Genomic DNA, 13107 nt, shown 5'->3' with positions numbered 1-13107 from the left:
AAAAATATGCACAGTCCAAAGCATACGCGCGACCAAACCTTGCCTTGCAATTTTTTTTTTTTTTTTTTTTTTAATTTATGCTTGAGCGGGGGTTCAAACTTAGAACTTCATGATTTCTGCGTGAACGCTCAGAGTTGCAATGCAAAGGGCAAAAATTAAAGACCAGCAATATGAGGGGCATAATTTAAAGACCACAAATATGAGGGGCAAAATTTAAAGACCACCCCAAAAGAAGGGCAATCCGCGCAAAAAAAATGGTTCTTTTGGGGCTCCATGTAGGCCCAATTTACTCTTCTTAGGCTTTGACTTGCACCATGAAATATGTGTAGCTCTTAGCCATTCTTTGCCACAATATTTTGACTAATTTTTGGGCTCTTCTTCCATGATAAGCATCTTCTTTATCCTTGCTGGTGGAGCTATCATGTTGATACGTTCTTAGTCTGGGTGTTAGTATGAATGAAATCCTGTCTCTCTTTGTGTGTGTGTGTGATTAAGTAAGGATCATGTAGTTCTTGTTTTCGGAATTTCTATTATTAGAGTAATGGTAATTCTATTACGGCATTAATTGAAAATACTACCGGAAAGAACCACTCTACCTCCTAAGGTAGGGATAAGATCTGCGTACACTCTACCTTCCCTTGACCTAGATTTCACTGGGTATGTTGTTGTTGTATTGAAGCTACTAACTGATACAGATTTGCAGTATACTCAACCAGCCAACTATGAAGAAATTTGATCTCCTCAAAGGTCAACTGCTAGATTCAGGGATAAATAGTGCAGACACCATAGAGGTCTGTCCTCCCATTTCAGGGATACATCTCTCTTTGGTATTTTCTTTTTCAAATTTTCCTGGTCCTTGGAAATTTAATGTGTTTTCTCTTCATTCCAGGGTATTATTTCCTTGATCTTTGACAAGGCTCTACTGGAACCAACATTTTGCCCGATGTATGCCCAACTGTGTTCTGATCTCAATGAAAAGTTGCCTCCATTTCCTTCTGATGAACCTGGTGGCAAAGAGATCACTTTCAAGCGTGTTCTATTGAATAACTGTCAGGAGGCATTTGAAGGTGCTGACAAACTTCGAGAAGAGGCGAGGCAAATGACAGCCCCTGAGCAGGAGGCGGAACGTAAGGACAAAGAAAGGCTGATCAAAATTCGCACGCTTGGCAATATTAAGCTTATTGGAGAGCTTTTGAAGCAAAAGATGGTCCCTGAAAAGATTGTTCATCACATTGTTCAGGTTGTTAATTGCTTCCTTTTCCTCAGGTCTTTTTGTTTCTTTAATGGGTTAAACTGTACTAATGATTGTCTTTGCTGGTTTTGTACACAGGAACTATTAGGACAAGATCCTAAAAGTTGTCCGGAAGAAGAGAACGTTGAAGCCATTTGTCAGTTTTTCAACACCATTGGCAAGCAGCTTGATGAGAACCAAAAATCAAGGCGCATCAATGATGTGTACTTTAATCGGTTGAAGGAACTATCAACAAACTCTCAGTTGTATCCACAGCTAAGGTTTATGGTTCGTGATGTGCTTGATTTACGTTCCAATCACTGGGTCCCTAGGCGGGAAGAGGTAACACATCATTCTAACTTGTATTTGTTGCCTTCTCCTTACCAGTATTATTTACGTTTCTGTTTTATTGGTTATTCTTATGTTATTAGGTTTTGATCTTTTATGGGTCTGTGTTTGTAGGCAGAATGATTAAGGATTGAGTTTTTACATGTATAACTTTGCTGTAAACATAACAACAACAACAGACCCAGTGTAATCCCACAAGAACTTTGTTGTAAACATAGTGGTAATAAATTGTTGCTTATAGTTGTGTCTTGTTTTTGTTCTTGTATGGGTCTGTATATTGGAAGAATGATTGAAGATTGAGTTTTTACATGTGTAACTTTGTTGTAGAAGTAGTAGTAACAGATTGTGGGTTTACAGTTGTGTCTTATGTTATTAGGTTTTGTTCTTTTATGGGTCTGTTTAAACAGGCAGGCACCAATGTGAGTATCTGTTAAAACAGTTGTACTTCCCTTTCTAGTTTTTGAGATTACAGGGACATCCCCATCCAATCAAAAACTTCTTTCTTTTTCATTTAAAAATTCTATTTGTTACTTATTTGCACTATGCATTCTTGTGTTGCGACAAGTTGTCTCATTTATGTTTCTGCAGGCGCAGGTCCAATCTCAGACTCGTTATTCTGAACCAGACACCCGTGATTGGCATAGCAGGTCATCACAATTTTCTGCCCCCGTGGAGGAAAGACCATGGAACGCTCCCCGAGAAAATAGAGAATTTGGTGGTCGGCAAGAACAGCTTACCTCACAGTTTGCAAGAACTCAAATATCTCCCAACAGAGGGGTAATTCTTATTCTATTGCCTTGTGTGTACTTCCAGAACACATCCAGTATCTATTTGAAGTAACTATTTTAGGAAAACTTTCTGGCTGTTTTGCTACTACAAACTGATAAGACAACTTTTGACACTAAAGTCCCAACTGAAAAGCAGAGTTGAGAAATGAAGAGAAGTTGTTTAGTTAGTCCTTATACAATACCTTGGCCAAATTCTGTAATTGGGCTTTACTATTTCTTTGCAGTAATTGATGTAATATAGAATTAGATGTAAGGGATGTTCTAATAAATAATTTGAAAGGAAGCTATTTTGACAAAAGAGATATCTATTTATTCACATTTTTTTGGGTTTCAGTAATAGCAAGGGCATTGTTGTTGTCATGATTTTGAAAGAACAATTTTATCTGATATGAAGCTTTTTTAGTTCTTGATCTCAAAAACCTTTATTTTTGTTTGTGAATCAGGGAGGACCTGCTCCTACACTAATCAAAGCTGAGCCGCCACGGTCAGTTAGAAGAGGCAATCTTTCTGACAAAGATCGGGTCTTGAAGACTGTGAAGGGGTAATTTTCTCTCTAATAGTTGTGCATTTAAGAAACATATATGCTTAATTGTCATTCATCTTTCTCCCTGTCTCGCTGTGCATCTCTTGATCTCTCATATTCATTTCTTTATAGACAAGGTTCTTGGTTTCAAAAGTTTGATTATTCGAGAAACAATTACGACATTATTTGAAAATATGGATTTTATCTAACTCATTGATCCTAACTAATATTGATTTGCAGTATACTCAACAAGCTGACTCCGGAAAAGTTTGATCTCCTCAAAGGTCAATTGATAGATTCAGAAATAACAAGTGCATACATTCTAAAGGTCTGGCATACCTCTGTTTTGGTTGTGTTCTAAAGGTCCTTGTTTGCCTTGGAAATTTAATGTGTTTTCTCTTCATTCCAGGGTGTTATTTCCTTGATCTTTGACAAGGCTGTACTGGAACCAACATTTTGCCCGATGTATGCCCAACTGTGTTCTGATCTCAATGAAAAGTTGCCTCCATTTCCTTCTGATGAACCTGGTAGCAAAGAGATCACTTTCAAGCGTGTTCTATTGGATAACTGTCAGGAGGCATTTGAAGGTGCTGACAAACTTCGAGAAGAGGCGAGGCAAATGACAGCCCCTGAGCAGGAGTCGGAACGTAAGGACAAAGAAAGGCTGATCAAAATTCGCACGCTTGGCAATATTAAGCTTATTGGAGAGCTTTTCAAGCAAAAGATGATCCCTGAAAAGATTGTCCATCACATTGTTCAGGTTGTTAATTGCTTCCTTTTCCTCAGGTCTTTTTGTTTCTTTAATGCGTTAAAATGTACTAATGATTGACTTTACTGGTTTTGTTCACAGGAACTATTAGGACAAGATCCTAAAAGTTGTCAGGAAGAAGAGAATGTTGAAGCCATTTGTCAGTTTTTCAACACCATTGGCAAGCAGCTTGATGAGAACCAAAAATCAAGGCGCATCAATGATGTGTACTTTAATCGGTTGAAGGAACTATCAACAAACCCTCAGTTGTATCCACAGCTAAGATTTATGGTTCATGATGTGCTTGATTTACGCTCCAATCACTGGGTCCCTAGGCGGGAAGAGGTAACACATCATTCTAACTTGTATTTGTTGCCTTCTCCTTACCAGTATTTTTTACGTTTCTGTTTTATTGGTTATTCTTATGTTATTGATCTTTTATGGGTCTGTGTTTGTAGGCAGAATGATTAAGGATTGAGTTTTTACATGTATAACTTTGCTGTAAACATAACAACAACAGACCCAGTGTAATCCCACAAGAACTTTGTTGTAAACATAGTGGTAATAAATTGTTGCTTATAGTTGTGTCTTGTTTTTGTTCTTTTATGGGTCTGTATATTGGAAGAATGATTGAAGATTGTGTTTTTACATGTATAACTTTGTTGTAGAAGTAGTAGTAATAGATTGTGGGTTTATAGTTGTGTCTTATGTTATTATGTTTTGTTCTTTTATGGGTCTGTTTAAACAGGCAGGCACCAATGTGAGTATCTGTTAAAACAGTTGTACTTCCCTTTCTAGTTTTTGAGATTACAGGGACATCCCCATCCAAGCAAAAACTTCTTTCTTTTTCATTTAAAAATTCTATTTGTTACTTATTTGCACTATGCATTCTTGTGTTGCGACAAGTTGTCTCATTTATGTTTCTGCAGGCGCAGGTCCAATCTCAGACTCGTTATTCTGAACCAGACACCCGTGATTGGCATAGCAGGTCATCACAATTTTCTGCCCCCGTGGAGGAAAGATCATGGAACGCTCCCCGAGAAAATAGAAAATTTGGTGGTCGGCAAGAACAGCTTACCTCACAGTTTGCAAGGACTCAAATATCTCCCAACAGAGGGGTAATTCTTATTCTATTGCCTTGTGTACTTCCAGAACACATCCAGTATCTATTTGAAGTACTATTTTAGGAAAACTTTCTGGCTGTTTTGCTACTACAAACTGATAAGACAACTTTTGACATTAAAGTCCCAACTGAAAAGCAGAGTTGAGAAATGAAGAGAAGTTGTTTAGTTAGTCCTTATACAATACCTTGGCCAAATTCAGTAATTGGGCTTTACTATTTCTTTGCACTAATCTATGTAATATAGAATTAGATGTAAGGGATGTACTAATAAATAATTTGGAAGGAGCTATTTTGACAAAAGAGATATCTATTTATTCACATTTTTTTGGGTTTCAGTAATAGCAAGGGCATTGTTGTTGTCATGATTTTGAAAGAACAATTTTATCTGATATGAAGCTTTTTTAGTTCTTGATCTCAAAAACCTTTATTTTTGTTTGTGAATCAGGGAGGACCTGCTCCTACACTAATCAAAGCTGAGCCGCCATGGTCAGTTAGAAGAGGCAATCTTTCTGACAAAGATCGGGTCTTGAAGACTGTGAAGGGGTAATTTTCTCTCTAATAGTTGTGCATTTAAGAAACATATATGCTTAATTGTCATTCATCTTTCTCCCTGTCTCGCTGTGCATCTCTTGATCTCTCGTATTCATTTCTTTATAGACAAGGTTCTTGGTTTCAAAAGTTTGATTATTCGAGAAACAATTACGACATTATTTGAAAATATGGATTTTATCTAACTCATTGATCCTAACTAATATTAATTTGCAGTATACTCAACAAGCTGACTCCGGAAAAGTTTGATCTCCTCAAAGGTCAATTGATAGATTCAGGAATAACAAGTGCATACATTCTAAAGGTCTGGCATACCTCTGTTTTGGTTGTGTTCTAAAGGTCCTTGTTTGCCTTGGAAATTTAATGTGTTTTCTCTTCATTCCAGGGTGTTATTTCCTTGATCTTTGACAAGGCTGTACTGGAACCAACATTTTGCCCGATGTATGCCCAACTGTGTTCTGATCTCAATGAAAAGTTGCCTCCATTTCCTTCTGATGAACCTGGTAGCAAAGAGATCACTTTCAAGCGTGTTCTATTGGATAACTGTCAGGAGGCATTTGAAGGTGCTGACAAACTTCGAGAAGAGGCGAGGCAAATGACAGCCCCTGAGCAGGAGTCGGAACGTAAGGACAAAGAAAGGCTGATCAAAATTCGCACGCTTGGCAATATTAAGCTTATTGGAGAGCTTTTCAAGCAAAAGATGATCCCTGAAAAGATTGTTCATCACATTGTTCAGGTTGTTAATTGCTTCCTTTTCCTCAGGTCTTTTTGTTTCTTTAATGCGTTAAAATGTACTAATGATTGACTTTGCTGGTTTTGTTCACAGGAACTATTAGGACAAGATCCTAAAAGTTGTCCGGAAGAAGAGAACGTTGAAGCCATTTGTCAGTTTTTCAACACCATTGGCAAGCAGCTTGATGAGAACCAAAAATCAAGGCGCATCAATGATGTGTACTTTAATCGGTTGAAGGAACTATCAACAAACCCTCAGTTGTATCCACGGCTAAGGTTTATGGTTCATGATGTGCTTGATTTACGTTCCAATCACTGGGTCCCTAGGCGGGAAGAGGTAACACATCATTCTAACTTGTATTTGTTGACTTCTCCTCACCAGCATTATTAATAGGGAAAATGGTAAAAAAAATCCCTCTATTTTGGGAAAAGGGCTAAAAATATTCTCCGAACTTATTTTCGATTAAAAATACCCTTCCCGTTATGAAACTTTTCAAACATACCCCTCTGTTAACAGAAATATCTCTTCCCCCAACAAAACCATTTTTTGACCCGACCCAAATAAAATAATAACACCTTAGTCCACCAAACAAGACTGGAACGTTCAAATCTATTTCACCAACATTACAGAGAGAGAGAACATTAGAGAGCGAAAAAAAGTGACGTTTCCCATCTTTCTATTAGGGTTCCTCCGATTTGCCCTATTACAACGCTATAAAGGAGTATATATATATATATATAGAAACACGAGTTCCACCATGGTTTCATCGTCCAAGGGGCAAAATAGTATTTTCAGTGTTACTTTTTTTTCTTTTTTTACCGATATTAGAAGAGCCAATTCTAGAGCATTCAGTTCTTTCATCTCTTTTTTCTACAGCTTTCCAAAATAGTTCTTGGACTTTTCAAAGAACGCTTGCAACGCTCCTTTTTCAATATTTGCTCAAATCTTCATCTTCTTTTCTTTCCTTTTTTTGGGGGGTTCTGTTCATATTTTTAATTTCATAGTTGTTGCTAGCTTTGCTTCATCAAGGTAATTGCCTGAGTTATTCTTTATTTTTATCAATTAATTGTGATTGTATTTGTAATTATGCCCTGCGGTTGTAAATTGGAGATGTCAGTATGTAGTTAATAAGCAAAGAACCCTTGTGAGGTGTTTTGTATTGTCTACAGAGAAGACACGCAAGGCCTATTACCGCAAGGATTCAGAACAAATGGCTGGTTTGCGGAGATCGAACTACTAATTCCTTTTTGAGAAAGAGCAAATAGACCCAGGTAATAATCCCTTTTTGAGGTTCAAAATTGAGTTTGTTCGAAAGCCGTTTTGCTCCATTATCGCTCTGTTTAAGCTTTTCTCCTTAGATTTTAGTATTTGTTGAGGAAAAAATAGAACCATGTTTTTTCTGCGAGTTTCCCAGAATAAAACAGAGGGAAAGTGTATTAAGAAGTATGACTTATCCAGAAGGAAGTAGGACTTTTCTATCTTGGGACAGGATTGCAGCAATCAATTGTTCAGAAAGTAATCACTTGAATTAAAATGAAAAAGAAATAAAAGTGCTTTTGTTCTGTATGATTCTTTTTGGCAGTACAAGTGCCGTTTCTTTTAGCATAGACATGTTTAGTCAACTTGATATTAAAAGTTCTAAGCTTTTTGGAATACAGGGATGCTACCGCCCCTTTACTAACTTGCAGCCTATATATGTCCTCTCTATTTAATGAAGTGAGAAAATCACTCCATTTATGTTAAATAAACCATTGAGACTATCTAAATCCTATCAAATGTACGTGCCTTTCTTAGCATAATTTAACATCCTACTAATGTAAGATTTCCTCTGATGTTCTGATTTGTTCGTATTGTTTAATTTTTCTTCGGGTTTTATATGTATATAACTATGGATACACTTTCCAAAATAGACACACTCTTCCCTTATAAATTTATAGACTTAGCTCTTTGCTTTTTGTGACTTTAAGCATGATTATTGATCTTTGTTGCTTTTTGACAGGATCTGATTACCGAGTTGATGATTGATGACATAAAAGCAACTAAGCAACTTAAGGTAAGCACTTAGTTTGCAACTTATGCGTCTTTCCAAGCTTAGCAAAAGTTAGCAGTGGACCCTAAGCGTGTTTGCGGATAACCATCTTTAATTGTAATTTTGTAAGATAGTGTTGGAGAGCTTTATTTGGAGGTATAAAAGCAGAAGTTAAATGGAAACGTACACTTAAATAAACAAATGATTGTTACGCCGAAAATAGTAGTTGTTGATATAAGTGACTAGCTTACAGACAATTCTCTCGCACATTACCACTCTGTTACAGCGAGATCATACAGTCAAAACAGTCAAGACCCAGCCTAAACTTATTCCTGTTTGTATTTAGGCGAATAAGTAACGGTGAAGCAACTTCCTAACCAAATGATTTCCCTCCAACATTGTTACCAATAGTCTACTCAGCATTGAACAGCATTTATTTATTTTGTTCTTAGCCCAGAATCACTTGAAAATGTTGAAGGGAAATTAGTGTTGTGTGGAACGCAACAACAATTCCAAAAGGACAGCCAGTGAAAGAAGCTGGTTACACTATACCTGCACGCAATTATTTTCTTCCAGAAACACGCATTAGCTATGCAGATGCACAGAACCTCATAGCCTATGTAAACTCGACATCCTCCCCTATGGACAGTATTTTATTCAAGGTATACTGTAAGGGGAGAAAACATGCTCCTATGGTCAGTTGCTTTCTTTTCGTCCAGTGGCGCAAGCTAAGCAACTCTGAAAATATTAGAACCAGATATTATTGGTAATCTACTTGCAGCTTGCAATCCGCTGCTTCATAAATTTAGTGTAAAGGTGGTGGTGGAAGTCTCCTCATAATTTGAATATAGGCAGTCAAGACTTATTTGACCATTCAAATTTAATGAATAAGTACCAACAAAATGCCCAGAGACCGACTTTATTGCTATAAGAAGCTAAACTTTTGGTTTGGCCTTTCCTGTGTCTTTTTAAAAACTATGAGGGGCTCTATATCTTGTGGCTTCCTCATTAGTGGTATTCTACCCTGTTTGCTATTGTCATACATCTTACAACACTCCCCTGTATGTAGGAGGACGATGCAAATGAACCTACTCACTCATTTATCTCATTATTAGTTCCTCGACTTGGGCATAGGGACAACTAGACCTGTATCTTGGCTTGGAAAACCTTGGATGATATGTGAGTTGAGGCTTCTCTGTCACATGCAGCAGTTCTTTTGCATTCATGGCTTGGTATCCTTCTCTTTGCCCCATTAGAAACAGAGACTCAGCCTGAATATCCACCCCCTTTCGTTTGAATTCAGCTCATGCAGAAATCAATGGGAAATAGGAATTGGAGTATTTATTTATCCAGTTTTGTTTGTAAACCCATGATTCTCGCTAGAAAAAATTAACAGTCCTTGGCTCTTTCTCTTTGTTTGGCATTGATACGTTGTTATTGTTGATTTTTTTATTCCGTGATCATAATCTTTTTCCTAATTTCGCAGTCTTCCTCGGTTATGATGGTTTTGCAACCAGATTGGTCTTTAAATTTGGTTTGCCTTTACGCTTTTCCACCATTTTGCGGATTTTAATTTCTCAATACATGATATTATTGGATATTTGTGATTTATTTAATTGAATCTATTGGTCTAAATTTTCTGATAGCACAGATGTTTTGCAGGTGAAAATTGCTGGAGATGGGGGGAAAAAAGAGAGACTGCTTCGACTGTACAATGTAATTTCTACACTTTTTTGCTCTGATGTTATATGTTTAGTTAAATAAGGCTAAATGGTTGTATTTTATAAGTGCTGTATATTGTATGTGTCTGCTTTGGGAATAAATGTTAAGCTTACAAAACTTAAAGACTTCAATGTAGAAATTTTATGAAATGCTTGAAAAACTGATGCGCAACAGCAAAATAGACAAAGCACAAATTGAACTGGCGCAGCAATATCCATATTTCTGAGCCAAAATAGTCCAAAAATGAGTTTGATTTATAGATTGGACAAGTGACTACACTGAATGGCTCTAGCACAAACTAGAGTGCGGAATTGTGGTTGTCATCCACATACATCCTACAAAGTAAAAAGTGCATTTTCATCAACACTTCATTTGCGTAAGAAGAATGCAACAACTGTTTTCTCATGCTCATGCATACCTTTTAAATTAAGAATGTGTCATTTTGCAGCAGCTGCTCTTATTTCTGAAGTTTCTTGTGACGGTTTACTGCTGCTGAAGACATTTTACTATTGAATATAGTTTCGCTATTATTTTGGGATGCAGTTGGAGCATCTTTTTGCTGCTGCTTCGGGATACAGTTGAAGCCTCTTTGATCCTGCTTCTTCAAGTCACTTCTTCCTTCTTTGATATTAGGTTAGCTCTCCAATATACTATCTTTCTATGGTATTGTCCACTTCTCATATTACTCTACTATCTCATTCGCTGCGATTTATTATCATATACAAAGAGGTAAAATTTGGACAGTACAATGCTTCTGAGGCTAGAAAAGTGGTGTGGGAATTTCTAGAATGGAGTTGAAACCTTTGACTTATGGCTTCTAACTATCCTGTTTATGGAGAAGCATGAATGAAATTTATATAAGAGGAAGCTTACTTTTCAAAACATCCATTTCCATGAGAGAATGTGTGAAGAAATATCATAAGTCCCATTCTTCACTATTATTTTTCTCGGTTAGCTTTGGGCTTCTTTCTGAAATCCGTATGCTTAAACAAAAGTTGTGGCACTAAAAATATAAAAGAAGAGTTGTGAATAGTTTTGAGTATGCTCAAGTCATGTAGTATGAATGTTGCTACAAGGTAGTCTGTTGCTCGAGTCATTTTAACTGTCTTCATAGCATCTAATTTTTGAGCTGCGTAGGTCATTCCGAGCAAATCTTCTACAGAGTGTACCCTTAGTTTATACTGTCTCTCTATTCTAAAACGAAAAATCGAAAAAAGAAAAAGAAGCCAACTTTTGACGAACATAACTTATAAATATTGGAGTTTTTGAACCATGCTAAATTTCAAGTTACTGGCTTTTGAAATCACAACTTAAAGTGGTGATTTTAACTAATAGGTAAAGACGTATTAGTTTACTGAGTTAACCAAAGTGATCCCTTCCGTCTCACTATTTACTAATGGTAGCTACTATTTTTGAAGCCAAAGAGGTAAGAAGACAGAATAGAAACGAGCTTACAAAAGCTAACTTTCCATGCTATAGAATATTTAAGAATTGATAAAGAGAACTTTGATTCTTTTGACCGTTACTGATGAATTTAGCTGCATTCCCGTCTATGCGAAGATACATGATGGGCTGAATTCTTTGACTTGCTTGAGCTTATCCATGATAAGTCTTCTCTGACTTTTATTTTTCTCATGTGTATCAAATGGTATTTAGGTTCTAATACAACTTTTGATAATGAGTAAAACAGCATCTGGCAGAGCTCATTTTTGTTGCAAAACATGTGTCTTATTGTTATAGATCATTGGAAGATGCAACTCTTCCGGAAATAGTGTCTCCAATAGAAGTGTGCCAGTTATTTATGTTGTACCAGTATATTCGTGGATGTAAGTTGGAACATGAGTAGAGTTCGACATGCTAAATGCAGTCTGTGAACTACCTTTTTGATATTTATAGTAATTTGAAATTATTTTTTTGGTTTGTATAATGTAGCTTTCTGAATTTGTTATTTATCATAACAAAAAATCATAAAGTTTAAAGCATTACTTTTATTCAAATTGCGCACGGGCATCACTCATCTCTCTCTCTCTCTCTCTCTCTCTCTCTCTCTCTCTCTCTATATATATATATATATATATATATATATATATATATTCTGTGGCCCAGTTAGTAACTACTTTACAGGAAAGGGGAGCGATGGAATACACTATTGTGGTAGCCGAAATGGCAGATTCCCCTGCTACATTACAATACCTTGCTCCTTTATTAAGTGTGTTTCTCTTCATTTGCGATGAGTTAGGGTTTTTACTAAATGGTTCCTGAGTTATTATTCGATTTATTTGCAATTTATCGTCTATTAAATTTAATTGTGTCAAACTTCTATTTCTACACCTTCATCTATTTCTATTTTGTGTTTCTTTACTTGTTCTTCTATTAATTCCGCTATCACTCCACTATTCCATCATCTCTAAGAGAACCCTTAGCAGTGCACTAGATTTACGAATAGACAATATAATTGCGGCATTAAAGCTACCCCGCAGCTCTGCAAAATAGTTGTTCGTCGCAAAGGACGTGCAATTGTGGTTTGGTTGCAAAAAATCTGATATCCACCACTCCCGCTAATTCGGGAAGAAGATTTTTCAGATGTCCTCGTCCAGATGTATGTCCATTTAAAAGTTTTAACAGTTTCGGTGAACTGATTTTAAATCGATTAATCAATTAATCTCTTTTTATGTTTTTCTATTGTTGCTAATTTTTTTTTATTGTTGTCGACAGCATTCCTCATGCGGATATTGGGAATGGGAAGACCAAGCTTTCCCGAAGAAAGCTTATATATGAAATTTAGAGGAGTTGTTGAAATACGTCAAGATTGAACGAGACAATTTGAAGATTGAAAAGGAAAATTTGAAGATTGAAATGGTCAATTTGATGATTGAAAGTGACAGTTTGAAGAATGAAAGGGATTATTTGTTGGAAGTGGTTGCTACCGTAGAGGCTACTAATGAGTTGGAAACAACAAAGTGAATTCGAGATGTAGTGTTAGTTGTTATTTTTTGATAAAGCTAATATGTATGTGTAGTAGTTGAAGAATCGATGGTGGTTGTTTTCTCATTTTATCTTGGAGGTGTAGTGAATGTAGTAATTTGGATGTAATGTTTGTAAGGTCCTTGTTTGTAATGTATGGATGTGGAACACTTTCAATTTTAATGCATATGTGTCACACCTCGATGAGGGGCGTGACGCGTACTTGACCTTAGTGATCGAGTATCACCTGGTGTATGCTGACATAATCTCAATTCAACTATCCTGGCTTGGAATGTGAGCTCACTATAACATAGAAAAACACATGCATGGAGAAAAGGCCCAATACAAT

At 36.5% G+C, this 13107-nt stretch overlaps 1 protein-coding gene across 2 annotated transcripts; it reads left to right on the top strand.

Moving 5' to 3' along the window:
- Positions 1–374: 374 nt before the first annotated feature.
- On the top strand, positions 375–12949 carry LOC132046061 (uncharacterized). Of its 2 annotated transcripts, XM_059436605.1 has the most exons (14): positions 375–791; positions 890–1240; positions 1331–1573; positions 2168–2356; positions 2811–2908; positions 3131–3218; positions 3300–3650; positions 3741–3983; positions 4568–4756; positions 5207–5304; positions 5527–5614; positions 5696–6046; positions 6137–6379; positions 12510–12949. In XM_059436605.1, exons 1-14 carry the CDS (start codon positions 723–725, stop codon positions 12570–12572), a joined length of 2664 nt encoding a protein of 887 aa, XP_059292588.1. In that variant the 5' UTR covers positions 375–722; the 3' UTR covers positions 12573–12949. The 2 variants fall into 2 exon arrangements, with proteins under 2 accessions (XP_059292588.1, XP_059292589.1); XM_059436606.1 differs by lacking the exon at positions 12510–12949 and having other exon boundaries at positions 6137–6574.
- Positions 12950–13107: the final 158 nt, after the last annotated feature.

This window comes from Lycium ferocissimum, unplaced genomic scaffold (assembly GCF_029784015.1).
Source record: "Lycium ferocissimum isolate CSIRO_LF1 unplaced genomic scaffold, AGI_CSIRO_Lferr_CH_V1 ctg9227, whole genome shotgun sequence".
NCBI classification, from domain to species: Eukaryota; Viridiplantae; Streptophyta; class Magnoliopsida; order Solanales; family Solanaceae; genus Lycium; species Lycium ferocissimum.
Note: the sequence above shows the minus strand (reverse complement) of the source record. Positions and strands in the feature narration are given on the sequence as shown.

Coding starts and splice junctions, on each gene's coding strand:
- LOC132046061 (XM_059436605.1), top strand. CDS start 723: ATGAAGAAATTTGATCTCCTCAAAGGTCAACTGCTAGATTCAGGGATA. Junction 1,241..1,330: donor TTGTTCATCACATTGTTCAG/GTTGTTAATTGC, acceptor TTTTGTACACAG/GAACTATTAGGACAAGATCC. Junction 3,984..4,567: donor GGGTCCCTAGGCGGGAAGAG/GTAACACATCAT, acceptor ATGTTTCTGCAG/GCGCAGGTCCAATCTCAGAC.